The following is a 13,670-nucleotide window of genomic DNA, read 5'->3' as shown; positions in this document are numbered from 1 at the left end:
GAGGAGAAGTGGATGAATTCAGAAGATGCGCAGGAATCCATTTCTAATTCTCAGGTAGCTTCGTTCAGGGACCTGAGACCGACACTCAAACCACCGGCTGCCGAACCACCGCTTCTCACAACTTCCTGAAAACATCCACCTCAGCACCGTGTCTCCAGGGCCAAGACGCCGCGAAGGCAGAAAGTACTTCCCTCGCAGAGCACCTGCTGGTCCTGCCGAAGAGCAAAGCTCTCGCCACTCCTGCCGACTGAGCACAGGCAGCTCGGACGTCCTGCCTCCCGGGCGCACCTCCCTGCTGTCCCCCGGGCTCGGACACCTGGCAGGCCACGTTTTCAAAGTTACTTTTCCAAGGACCCGAGCAGCCAGGTTACAGGCAGAAGGGCGGAGTCAGCGACTGGGGTCCCTGAATAGCTCAACCGCCCATGCACCCCGGCCCTCCTCGGACAGCGGGGTCCACGGAGCCCCACTCAGCGCTGCAGGGCACGGAGAGCTGTCAGCACGGCCCGGGCGGCCCCTCGGCACCGGACGGAGACGCCCAGTGTCTGTCCAGGCTCAGGACACAGCCTGCTCCACGTCGGTTTACAAACACGTTCAAAGGGTGTTTTGTTTTTCGAAAAAGACAGTTATCATCACATAGATTGTCTGAAGAAATATTTGAGTAGAAAAACCCTGAAACCCACATAGACCTGATGTTAACATGATGAAATAATAAACATATTTACAATTAAGGTACACAGTCCAGGTACGTGTGCAGTGGGCCAGGAACTCCGCCCTCGCGGAAGGAACGTCCCGTTCTTGGAAGGGACAGGCCAGCATTTGGGGGAAGGAGGCAGGCAGCTCGCACCCCGGAGGGTGGTAGTGAGGGTGCGCCTGCCTCCCAGCCTGCTCTCTGGACGGGCGAGGGAAAAGCCCCGTGTGCCAGCGTGTTCCTGTGACAGCGGCTCACCCGTAGGTCCCAGGCAACGACAGGATGCAGAATCTCCCCCACGGTGTGTGACATTGGTGGACAAGGACCGCCCGGTGGGTGCCCAGCACCAAAAAGACATGCAGTGTTGGTTGGAAAAATAAATTCCTTCTGTAAAAAAGTTTCACTAGATGTCACAAATAATACTACCAAAAATAAAATCAATCTAAGTGTCTGAAAGAAGTCTTTGTTCCCAATATGCATAATACGAACTTTGGGGTGTCAGCTGCCGGTAATTATGTCAGAATGGTGTTGCTCTGAGACCAGAGGGAGCTTACACGCTGACCCGAAGGCGGTACCAGGTGACCGTCAGAACCGGACCTTTGTTTCGTACAAAGACCTTGCAGAAAAGTTGTTCATTCAGGACCTCACTAACGATGACGATGCACAAGCAGCTAAAAAGACTACCTGGACACACTTTCATAAAGAAAGAACCACACACTTTTCCTTCTTATCGGGCGATGGGTCACCTTCTAAATATCCACCAATGCGGAACGAACCTTGCTGCTCATCTGCTTGGTTTACAGCCTCTCGTGCTGGTTTGTGTACGGCTACAACGTGCATCACTGACAACACACAGTAAGTGACGGAGATGACAGAGTCTGAAACACTGGAAATCTCCATCGTATGAAACACGTGTTACATATTATCCATGAATTTTAAAAAACAGAAAAAAACTGCTTTTAAACATTTTTAATCACGAGTTTATTTGACTTATTTTTTAAAATATATAAATTCTAAAAATAGATCAAGACTGTCTGAGGACTTTGTACACCCTCCAGTTCTCCCATCGGCCCCTGAAAACAGTGATATCACGGGATGTGGCGGTGGGGGACGGACTGGGTTCTGAGGGACAGTCAGTGACCAGGGCGGCCCTCAGTGAGTCCAGTCACAACCTGAACTGAGTTGTGGAATGATCCGTCTATCACTGACATCTTTCCTCACATTTAAATTACTCTTCCCTTTCTCCCCAAACATCTCCTCTATTTCCAGGTCCAGTGTGAGACCTCAGCCTAAACAATCTTAATTTCCAGAGGAGAAAACTCCAAATGTGATCCCGGAGAAGCCGACCAAATTTCAACTTTAGAACTCGAAGAACGAGTGGTTTAATCACTGGCTGTGGCCCAAAAGCACTCTTTGTTTCTTTTCCAAGATGATGATGATGGTTCTTCATACATTTCCTACAAACAGAACCATAGCAGGTATTCAAAACCAAGCATTTGAACAAGGGAGGCAAATAAATACCACAATTATACAAATCTGCTCTTTTTTTCCCCATTTATCTTCAGATAGAGTAAGGGGTGGGGAGGGGGAGAGAGAGAGAGAGAAACAACGATGTGAGAGAGACACATCAATTGGTTGCCTCCCACACAACCTCAACCAGGGATACAGACTGAACCACAACCAAGGTACATGCCCTTGACCAAAGTCAAACCCGTGACTCTTTAGTCCACAGGCCAACGCTCTAACTGCTGAGCCAAACCAGCCAGGGAAAATCTGATCCTCTTTTAACAATCTAGTGACCAGCCCGACCAGTGTGGCTCAGTGGTTGAGCGATGACCCTGCACCAAGAGGTCGTGGGTTCGATTCCCGGTCAGGACACATGCCCAGGTTGTGGACCGGATCCCCAGCGGGGGACGTGCAGGAGGCGGCCAGTCGATGTTCTCTCTCATCGATGTTTCCATCTCTCTCTCCCCCCTCCTCTCTCTGAAACCCCTGTGAACACTTACATGCGGCACTAACAGCAGAGAAATGAACGAACCCGCCCCCTGCACGCACGGACTCCCACTCAGCAGGAGAAACCAGACAGGACGCCCTAACAAGACCAGGGGCGACCACGAGCAGGACAAACGAAGTCCACCTGGGACCAGGGCCGGAGACACCTGGGCAGGTCATGCAGGGAGGATGGAGGTCTTTAGTTTTAAACACTTTCTTCTTTCCAAACACACGCACGGCCTCCACCTCCTAAACGTCTGCTCCAGAGGCGGAGGGGCGACTTCCATCCGCCGAAACAGGCCACGGCGGGGCGCAGGCTGGGTCCCCGCCCTGGAGCGGGTGCCCACCTCCCTGCTGCCTGTCGCTGTGTCACCGGTGACCCCGAGCACAGGCCGCGGGACCAGACCAGCACGTCCTGTCTCTGGAGGGCAGGGGGTGAGGACATGTCACTTTCTCACTCTCTAGTCAGCTCTTCCCCTGTAGGAACAGGGTCCCAATTCAATGTTCTCTGAACACCTGCACCCCCGCCGCCACTGCCTTCTGCGGGCCTGCCCTCTCCTCTGTCGGCTGGCCGTCCCTGTCCCCCTGCCCCAGGCTCGCCACTCACTGTGGGGTGCACTCCAGGCCCTTCCCCCCGGTCTACGGAACAGGTGGTGGCCTGGTCACACCCAGTTCACACGTCTGAGCTGCACCGAGACGGTTTCCACTCACATATCACGGCCTCCAGCCCCCAGATGCCCCTCACAGCAAGGCCTTCAGTCATGCCGAAGACAGGGCCACTCACCGCACAGGCCCTGGGCCCGAGGCGGCCGGCCCATCCCTGCCCGCTGGCCCTGGCTCTGGCCCTCGGGTCCACCGCGCAGTGCCCACCCGCGCTGTGCCCTGCTTCGGGGCAGTGGGCAACTGGACGCTGCGGGCACAGAGCCGCCCACTGTGGGTGGCACTGCGCCAGGCAGAGGTCCGGGAGCAGCTCCTTCAGGATGCTCTGCTTGACCAGAGAGCTGGCTGCTCCTGTTCACGGGCTGGACGTACCGACGGCAAACACGGCAGAACTTCCTGTTTCGTTTCCAAGCTCGCTCACCATGTGCCTCTCCAAGGGCCACACCCTGCCCTCTCCTGTTCCCAGAGGAGGAGGCCGGAGGCTCTTGCGCCTTGAAGAATCCCTGGTTCGGCAGCTGCCGCGCCGGCCACGCTCTGTGCCCACCCCCCCCAGGGGAGACCCTCTCGTCGAGGGAGTTCTCACCCTGGGCCCCGTCCGGACGAGGACCTCCGAGAGTCACACTTGTTGAGGCCGACGGGTGCCAGGCATTTTGAGGGCACATATTTTTCATGCTTAACAAACCCTGGGAAACGCCCAGTCTCCCGGATAAAGAAAACATGATTTATAACGTCAGGGAAGACCCATGAGTCCGAACTCGCAGGTGCCCATGTCCCATCCTTACAACATTCCTGAGACATGTCACGTCCAAGGCTGACATGGGATGTCCCTCCGCTCACCTTCTTCCATATGGGCACCTTGGCTTTCAGCGCGTCGATGGCGTAGCTCACGGCTTCGAGGGACGCGGCTCTGTGGGCCGAGGACACGGCGATGACAATGCTGGCTTCGGACACGGGCACCAGGCTTCAACAGAACGAAGGGAAGTTACTGCCTTCTCTAAATCCGGAGTGAAAGGTCTGCCCCACATGGAAACCACCCCGAGGAGCACGCGGACGTGCACAGACACCTGTCCCGCCCAGGTACCCGCTCCGTCAGGCACAGAAAAGTCATCCCAGGGGCGCTCAGCGGAGGGGACGCCGAGGTGGCGGCTGATCTGTCAGCATCGACCCACCCACCCACCCTGCTTGACGGGCACCGAGGACAAAGGCACCTTCACTGATGCACAGGTCTCGGATTCAGACCAACACGGCACACGCCAGGCAGTGCTAGGTGAACAGTTACCACATGGTGAAGGTAACAGACACTTTAAAGTATTATATAGCAATAAATACCGAGTAATAGAATTGATAACAGTAATTCTTAAGAAAATTATGGTCATTACTAACAAAATAATAACGAATAGAATGTGATCGATAGAGTCTCCAAGGCTGGGTTGTTTTCAAAGCCTGGAACTCCACGCTTAGGGGTACAAAAAGGCGAACCAATTGAATGAACTTCAAAAGCATGTACGTTAAAAAAACCTTTCTCCTTAGCAGACCGTCACACAGACAGCGTCTAGACCGCAGGCTAATTCTCCAAGGGCTCAAGGACGCCAGCCATGCGGCTCGGGGCCAAGGGTCTGGCCCACCGGGGTCCCTCACAGCGTCAGGCACTCTCCAAACGTCACGGCGGATCAAGCAGCCTTGAAGGCGCGGGAGAGGTCCCCCACTGTCCACCAGAGTCAGGCACAAACTTCTGCGCCCAGCACAGCCTCCCTAGGGAACCGCAGCCCAGGAGCACCCAGGCAGAAAGCAGCCGCGGTGCGCTGTGCCCGGCGGGGGAGTCGTACCCCAGTCTATGGAACACGGCGATGTGCCTGACTGGCCACTTCTGCCTCATGTCACTACAAATCCTCCTGACTTCGTTTTCAGCCATCGGCACGTATGCTTCGTATTCTAAGCTGACGACTTTTTTCCCTTCAAAGTTATTTCTTGTGGTCCCTAAAGAAAAAAAAAAAAGCAATTAAAATAAGGTTTCTCCTTATACTAGAAATTGCACCTTAATCAAAAGGGGTTATTATTTTTTGAAATACTGATTTTTTCAGAGAGAAATGGAAAGGGAGAAAGAGAGAAACGTCAGTGGGCTGCCTCCTGCACGACCCCCAGCAACCCAGGCACCAGCCCCAGCCGGGAACTGAACTGACGACCTTCGGGCACCAGATGCCCACCGCCCGAGCTGCAGCGGCCAGGGCGAAAACCGGCTACTATTGAACAGACAAGTACCATACTCGCTGTCTAACAATTACAATATTCTAAAATGAAAACGAGGAGAAGCAAAGGGTAATTGTCACAGAGGTGAGAACAGCAGACGCGCTGAGGAGACCGGCGCACGGAAACGCCTGGCCATCTTCGGCGACACGCCAGGACAGCCTTCCTCTCCGACAGCCTCCGGCGCTCGGGAGGGAGACACTATGTTCCCGGATTATCACCATCACCATTTTCCCCTGGACATTTGGAAAAGACCGAGTTCTCTCTGCTGCTGACCTTTACCCTGCTGACCTTTACCCTGCTGCCGCTACACCTTCTCCCCGGCCGTTGGGACATCACTAAGACAACTCGAGAGCTGGCGGTGGTTGCCCACCGCCGTGGGTCATCCTGGCTCCCTCAGCATCCTGACGTCCTGTCCACACTGCGCGGTGAGGCGTGCAGTTCCCACCGCCCTGTGCCATCCGTGGGAGCTGGGAACAGACAACTCACCTACAAACAGGGACACCGCACCACAGAGGGGGGAAGTCACCAACTGTGAGACCTCCTCGACCGACAGCTTCTCAGCCGTGAACTTTATTACGTCCTTAGATTTCTCGTCCCCTTCGTTCACACCTTTCCTAGAAAGGAGATATGGATACACCGTAACAGTGGCACTAGAGGCAAACCACCCAGCCTACCAGGCTGTGCTTCATTCATGTTTCTTCTACATCAGATATGGTTAGGAGGCATCATTTGATCGGGATGATAAAAATGAGCAAGTGTTTGCCCAGCTGCTGTGGCTCAGTGGTTGGGTGTCGACCCACGCACAAGAGGTCACTGGTTCGATTCCCTGTCAGGGCACATGCCCAGGTGTGAACCAAATCACCCGTGGGGGGCATGTGGGAGGCAGCCAATCGATGTTCTTTCTCATCGATGTTTCCACCTCTCTCTCCCTCTCCCTTCTCTCTCTAAAATCAATAAAGAAAAAAAAAAAAGCAAGTGTTAAAATAAAAAAAACCCACCAATATTATTGATAAATATCCCCAATGAATCGAGTATGACATCAAAAGGAACGGACCATTACGTGATCACTTAAAACGTAATCTCTCTCACAAGCCCGTTTTCTCCCACCACAGTCGATCTCCCACCACAGTCTGGTTCACATGGTTCCCCCTAAGTACTATGTCACCGAACCCCACCCACAACTGCTTTTCCCTTTGTCCAAAAAGGCACAGGGGGCAGAAACGGTGTCGCACAGGCGCCGGGCTCACTTCCCAGGGGCACAACCCCGGCGAGCTGACGAGGCTGCACGGGCCTCTGCCGGTGCATTTCCCCTGTCACTCCCTGAGCATCCAGGACGTGTCCCCTGCGGGACCAACCCGCACGCCAGACATAGACCAGGGGACAGAAGTCCTGGTTCTACACTCAGGTGCTTCTTCCGGAACGAGAGAAAGCAGGCGACAGAACTACAGTTAGGGATGACCTACAGAAACAAACAGGCTCAGACAGCACGGGGGCTGGCAGGGGTATTTAAGATAAGAGGGTTATGGGGGGCCCCTCTCAAGAGGCAATATTTAGAGCTGAAACCTGGTAAGGCAGCCCTATAAGGAAGCAGGGGACAGGCCCCCAGGCAGAGACGGAGGGAATAGAAAATGCAAAGATCTGGGACAAGAAAGAGCGGACCACCTGCCCCAGAAACTTGGCGGGGTGGTCAAAGTCCAGGGAGCAAGGGGGAGAATGGATGGGTTGAGGCTGGCCAGGCAGGTTGAAACTTGCAGGCCACGAGGAGTCTGAATAAAAGCATAAATCCTGTGGGGTCTCATCACATAAAAGATGAGAAAGACGACTCAGAGGAGTCAAGGACTCACTCAAGGTGACTCCAACCAGGAAACCTTACTAAACCCTGTCCCCTCCAGCTCCTGAGAGGAAACGAGGCATCACTTCTATACCTCTGGTTCCAGGAAGTGTCAACCTGGACATGCCACCTGAGCCCGCCCACCCTTCTCGCACAAAGACGCAGGTAACCCAATCATAGTCTGTGCACTTCCCCCACACCCAGCTGCCACACTGGATTCTATAAGGACACAGACTCTCAAACAGGCTTCAAACCCTGTCCCACACACTCGGGTAACACACCATGCTGTTGGTCACCTCCCAGACCTTTCCAAGGAACGGCTCGAGTCCTCACACACACCCCTGACGTTAGCGGTAGCCCATCATTTCCTGAACAAATTCCAAGCTCCAAAAAATAGCATTTTTCTAAAATCATGGAGGTGATAAGATGACCATAGTTTCCAAATGAAATAGAGACCCATGTCTGACAAGGAGTTCTTCTGTTATTTCTATATAGTAGGACTAGGAAAGAGTCCAGCTTCATGGGCATGGTGGGCAATACTCCCTCTTCACTTTGGGGGCACGGCCCTCCAGAAGAGCGTAGGCAAAGTGGGCGGAAAACGTAACCAGGCATCCTTGGCTGTTCCTTTATTTAACAACCAAGGTTTTACCATCGAGTATATTTACTCCTGATTCTGGAGAAAAACCCTATGAAGCTGAGAAAGTTTTCTTTCATTCCTAACTTACCGAAGCTTTTCATTGGAAATGATTGTTAACTTGTACGTTACTTATTCTTCAGTTGACAATGATGTAAGCCTCATTCTGTCTGTCTGTCTGGATGATACTGAGAAATGTTCTCATCCATCATCCCACTCACATATGGTCTGTGTCGTTTGGAAAGACGGAGAGATGTGGTAGGGATCCTAGAGCCACCGCAACACAGCTGTAATAATAAAGCTATGCGTGCACCTGGAAAATGATAAGCTTCCTCTGTAGGCACAGTGACCTGCTTCTCTGGCTGTGTAATTTCTCTGTGCCCAGGAGAGCTCTTATCGAGCACTGATAAGCACATTTGTGAAAAAGTACAGAGTCTCCAATAATCTGAGTTCTAAGGTAGGTTCTGCCATTTATTAGTTACGTGATCATAGGCTAGTTCTGTAACTTCTCTGGATTTCGGCTTTTCCTCCTGCAAAATAGAGAGATTAATGCTCCAGGGCCCAACACTGTGCCTGACACACAGTAAGATGTCAAGAAAACCGCATTAAGTGAACAGGCTGAACACATCCAGGTGACATTAGATTAAACCGCTTACGAGAGAATTGACGCTGGGATGGCAGGCAGGCATTCATAAGTCTCTCTGCACCGATAAAGAGTTGCTGCTGTAACAAAGAGCTTGTGCGGACAGACTCACGAAGAGTGTCCAGTCAAAGCAAACGGCATACAAAGGATCACCTGTATGATGCTTCTCCACAAGGCTGGTTAAGAAAAACATACCTCCCATACTCAAGGGGCTCCCCAGCACTAGCCTCCACTGATGGGGGGGATGATGGCAACTTCGTCTCCTGACTGCAGCAGGAGGAGCTGATCTCCAAGCTCGACATACTCCTGACGAACAGCCAGTATCACCTGGTTTCGGACATCGGCCAATCTGGAGGCAAACAAGCATAATGAGAAGAATCAATCTGTGTTCGACCTCAGATGTCTTTAGCTGCGATGAAAAATATCACATAGATATTGTATCTCCTGCAGAGTTACTAATCAAAGTGACGTTCTGCAGAGAAAGAACACATTCACTGCAGAACATACTTACTCACCACCAAGAACTCAGCAAACTGCTGACAACTCTTTATTAGATGTTGCATGTCTTGGAGAAATAAACAAACCAACCAAAAGGAGGAAGAGGAGGAAGAGGAAGAAGGAAGAGGAGGAGGAGGAGGAAGGGAAAATTACTAAAGACAACATTCAGACCAGGTCAAAAAAGCAAAAAAAAAAAAAGGCATATCCTAATCCCAGGAGGCTTCTAGGTATACGAATATATTAAGTATACTAAGTATACCTTGGACGTTCCCCACAAGACCAGGTGTCTCCCAGCAGAGGCCCCACCATGTGTCAGGGCACTTTAAGAACAAGGTAAACGATATAAAATTTTCAAATGAGTACTTTTCCTTTTGAACATTCATTGTGGGGTATCTTTTGCACGTTGAACATCTATGTGGACTTGAGTGACACCCCTCGTATTCGTGACCACCTTCCGATAAGACACTTTTACAGTCTGTCCCAAAAAGAACTTGAGGGAGGAACAGTAGCAGGGAAATTACTTGTTTTCAGTTACAGAACAAACCCAGCTATTGCAGACCGCAAATCCAGCAGCTGCCAGGGTTTGTTATCTCTCATTTTCCTTTTAATCTTAGAAATTTCTATTTCGATTTCTCTAAAGAAGTGCAGGACGTACACGCTTAAAGCACACATTTTTAACAGAATTTGTAACAATTTCACTTAACGTTATAAAAATGCAAAATCTACATTTTCAATATTTTGCAAATTACAAAAGCAAATATAATCGTGTCCCTTTGGGAGTACCCCAGCTCACTGTGGTTTTCACTGTCTTCAACTCTTCTTAAGGGATTGTGCAGTTTTAAATGCTAGAACTGACATTTTCAGTATGGTTCCAGAAAAATAGAACTAATGACCCTTTTTGACATTAAGGACATCAAAACGAACTTTTTAACTTTTGTTATCTATTCATTTACAATCTTTAAAATAGTAAACAGTCTGCCCTGGCCAGTTTGGCTCAGCAGTTAAAGCGTCGGCCCCCAGACAATGCATCCAGGGTTCGATTCTGGTTGTGGTTCAGGCTTAGCCCTGGTTGGGTCTTGCGGGAGGCAACCAGTCCATGTGGCTCTATCACATCGATGTTTCTCTCTGTCTCTCTCCCCCTCCCTCCCACTTTATCTGATGATAAACGAAAAAATATCCTTGAGTGAGGAATGAATAAATATATTAATTATATTAATATATATATTATTTATTAATTATATGCATTCTACGGTTTTAACTACCCCGGATGCCGCGTTTCTATCTCATTCCACAGCTGCAGGGCTTGTATTTCTTGTGGCACAGAAATGGTCTCTGAACGGATTCCTGTTATTTCAGCACTTTTTGCAAAATACAACACTTCAACCTGAAAAGAGAAAAAAATGCCTTTAATAACAACTCGGTCCTTTTCTGACCGTTCCTGCTGAGCTGTTTTCCAAGTGTATTGCTTCCTCTCAAAGACAAATTTCATAAGTTATAGAAAATTAAACTGCCCACAGAAATGTCAGTGTATCGACAAGTTCACATTTAGGAAAAGGTTTGTTTTCGGCACCCTCGCACTCCTGTCCGGACGCTCTTTAGTTTCAGGGATGTCCTGTTGCCGCACATGAATCCCTAACTCCAGCTCCTCGGAAACCCTGGCGTTAGGTCTGTCCTCAGTTCTAGCACCTTTTACAAACACGCACACAGTGAGCACACGTCTGCGTGAAGAGATGAATTAATAAAACACATGGCCCAAAAAGCGAGAAACATGTCCTTCACGGCTGCCACCTGACCTCTGAGTCTGGCTCAGCCACACGGACCCGGCTGCCCAGGGTCACGTTACGCAATGGAGCCGGCCTGGCATCACCAAGCAGCCGAGAGTTTGAAATACAGGCTACGCCGGCTATTCCTGGAGCGACCCCGCGCGGCCAGCCGGGCCGGAGGGACCGCCAGGTGCGGGCCACCTGGCGGAGGACGCGGGTCCCCGCCGGAGGTTCGCAGAGGCGCCGAGGGAGCCGAAGGCGCCCAGCGCTGCCCCCGGGTGGGCGCTTCGGAGAGTACACGGCCGTCTAACCAATGGGCGGCGCACCCGAAACTACACTCGGTAACTGGGGTGTGAGCTGCACCTGCAGGCGGAGGAAGCCGGCCAGGTGAGGTTCTCTGCGCGGAGGGGGTGGGGAGGCGGGCAGGGAGGGAGGGAGACAGGGAAACAGGGGGAAGAAAGCACATCTTTAAAACGAAATTTGTCTTCGACAAAACGAATCACCTGAGAACGGGGGCAAAGGTCGAGCGTGGCTTCAGGACCCGGCGGGGCGGGCGCCGGGATGGCACCTGGGCTGGGCACAGCCTGTGGCCGGGAGGGGCCGCAGCGGCCCAGGCGCCCGTCGGGAGTGCTTGGGGCCGGGGAGGGACCGCCTGAGGCCCGCTGTCGGGGAGGGGTCCCCACCCTTACCTGGCACCGCTGCACCATCCCGCCCGCCGGAGCTCGGGCCCGGGCTGCCGGCCGCGGAGGCGCAGACGCAGGTCCGCTGACGGCGCAGGCGCACCTGACGGCCCGTCCGCCGCACGGGGCATGCGCGCCGCTGGCCCCGCCCCTCCCGCGGGGTGGCCGCTCCCAGCTCCGTGGGAAACTGACTTTCCCCTGGCGAGTGGGTGGCGGTGCGGCGTGAGCTCCAGGGTCGCCGGCTGGGACAGGCTGGCCGAGCGCGCGTGCGCAGACAGAGGCCAGGTGTGGGGCGCCGGCCTGCACACCGCCACCTGCGCGGGGACGGGCTCCTCGCCCGCTCACCTGCAGGCTCCCCTGCAGAACTTGCCCCGCCCGCCGCGCGCGGTGGGATCGCTGATCCCGAGAGGCCCAGAGCACTCGGCGCAGCAAGTGTCCACCGCCCTGCTTCTGGCCCCCAGCCTTCGTCCGCGCAGGATCCCCGACCTTTCCAGCTTTTCACCCGCAAGAGCTCTGGGTTGAATGCTGGTTAGTTATGTGGCCAAAAAGCGTCAGGCCCCTTGGAACTCAAAAACGACGTCTTCTGAATTAAAATATGATTCCTAATTTCTTTGGCTTCATTTCAGTTTTTTTGTTGTTAAATTCAAATAAAATAAAATCTAAAAATGATAGTGTATAGTATCATTGCATTTTTAAGAAATTATGTATATGTAACTTGAATGTCCAAGTGCTGATATTACTGTATATCGGTCGTGGAATTGCGGGTGATTTTAAAAATACTTTTGCTTTCCTCTAGGTCAATTTATGTCGCTTGATTTTTAGAAGTAATTTGTTTTTTCTATAAATATGTATTGCGTGTTTATTGTTATTTCAGCACTGGGGGTACATCTGTGAATTATAAACATAAGGTCCTTGACTCATCTGTGAGGAAGACAGATGCAGAGAAAAGGGATGACGTGTGGCAGGTGTAAGGAGGAAAGGAGTCTGGGAGGAGCAGGTGCAGGCGCCAGAGGGTCAGGAGGGAAGGAACACAGCCCAGCCTCCCTGAGGCCTGAGGGGTGAGAGAGCGGCCCTGGGCAGCGAGGGCCAGAGCCTTCAGGACACAGGCAGCCTGGCTCTGCAGTAGGACAGGACCCTGCACATTTGAAGAAGAGAAGAGAGGCCAGCATGGCTGAGATGTCAGAAAAAGAAAGAGCCCAGAGAGGTGGTTTTGAAGACATTAAAGGGAACCTGAGCACACAGAGCCTGGGAGGTCCTGAAAGCCAGTGTGGAGTTTATTCTGCTTTCAGTGGGGAGACACACACACACACAGGTGCCTTAGAGAGATGGTTCTGCTCTGCTCTAAGCCATTTGCAGGATCTTGAGCACAAGCAGGAAAAGGAAGCCAACGAGGCTTTGGGGACTTTTCAATTATGTGAGATAATAATTCCTCGTTCTGCCATCATTTTCAGTTATTAAATAAAATCTAGTCCTGGGTGTCTGGGCCTATGTTCCGGCCCACGCTTTCTCTTAGACCTTAGAGGGATGTCAGGAACTCTGCATGAAATGCCATGAGCTTCATGACTTCCTGAAGTTGCAGCCTACAGGGTGTGCTGAGTTACAAAGTGGAGGACATAGATTTCCAAACCTCAGTCCACATGTACCCCTTTATGACTGTGGAGCACAATTTGTGAAAAGTGAAAACAACTCTGTCTGAGAAGGTTTGAACTGTGTGGTCTGAGATCCCTGGGCATTTGACTTAATATCTTTACCAGATTTTTTGGTGGTATTTGCATTTCTCATTAAAAACCAGATGCAATGGTTATTTTTTGAAAGACGAGTTCAACATGAGCCCAACTGGAATTACTTGTTTTAAGAGATCACCTAGAATTTCAAGCACTTTTCTGTACAAGTGGCTCAAAGAGAATCGAGTATAGTGGATTCTAATACACAGCCTGTACGTGTACAGAATAGTGTTGTTCAGTTTTGTGATGGAATGACATTATTTACAAAATATCACATTCTTCTTGTGTAGTCTTATTCATGGGTTGTCTT

The 13,670-nt window shown here is 51.7% G+C and overlaps 1 protein-coding gene across 1 annotated transcript; it reads right to left on the bottom strand.

The window, feature by feature from the left end:
- Positions 1-1,668: 1,668 nt before the first annotated feature.
- On the bottom strand, positions 1,669-10,569 carry MOCS2 (molybdenum cofactor synthesis 2). Its single transcript, XM_036279923.1, has 6 exons — positions 10,456-10,569; positions 8,891-9,044; positions 6,074-6,201; positions 5,167-5,317; positions 4,178-4,301; positions 1,669-2,145 (listed from the first exon to the last, which is right to left on the bottom strand). The coding sequence occupies exons 2-6, from the start codon at positions 8,995-8,997 to the stop codon at positions 2,071-2,073; spliced, it is 585 nt and encodes a 194-aa protein (XP_036135816.1). The 5' UTR covers positions 8,998-9,044; positions 10,456-10,569; the 3' UTR covers positions 1,669-2,070.
- Between the last annotated feature and the right edge of the window lie 3,101 nt (positions 10,570-13,670).

This window comes from Molossus molossus, unplaced genomic scaffold, assembly GCF_014108415.1.
Source record: "Molossus molossus isolate mMolMol1 unplaced genomic scaffold, mMolMol1.p scaffold_m16_p_3, whole genome shotgun sequence".
NCBI classification, from domain to species: domain Eukaryota; kingdom Metazoa; phylum Chordata; class Mammalia; order Chiroptera; family Molossidae; genus Molossus; species Molossus molossus.
This window is presented reverse-complemented; position numbering and strand designations above follow the sequence as displayed.

What these genes read in the sequence shown, in the direction of transcription:
- MOCS2 (XM_036279923.1), bottom strand. Translation starts at nt 8,997, where the DNA reads ATGTCGAGCTTGGAGATCAGCTCCTCCTGCTGCAGTCAGGAGACGAAG. An exon ending in TGCGGTGTCCCTGTTTGTAG is followed by an intron (nt 5,318 to 6,073) that starts GTGAGTTGTCTG and finishes TTTTTTCTTTAG; the next exon opens with GGACCACAAGAAATAACTTT. An exon ending in AGGTGCCCATATGGAAGAAG is followed by an intron (nt 2,146 to 4,177) that starts GTGAGCGGAGGG and finishes TTCTGTTTGTAG; the next exon opens with GAAATGTATGAAGAACCATC.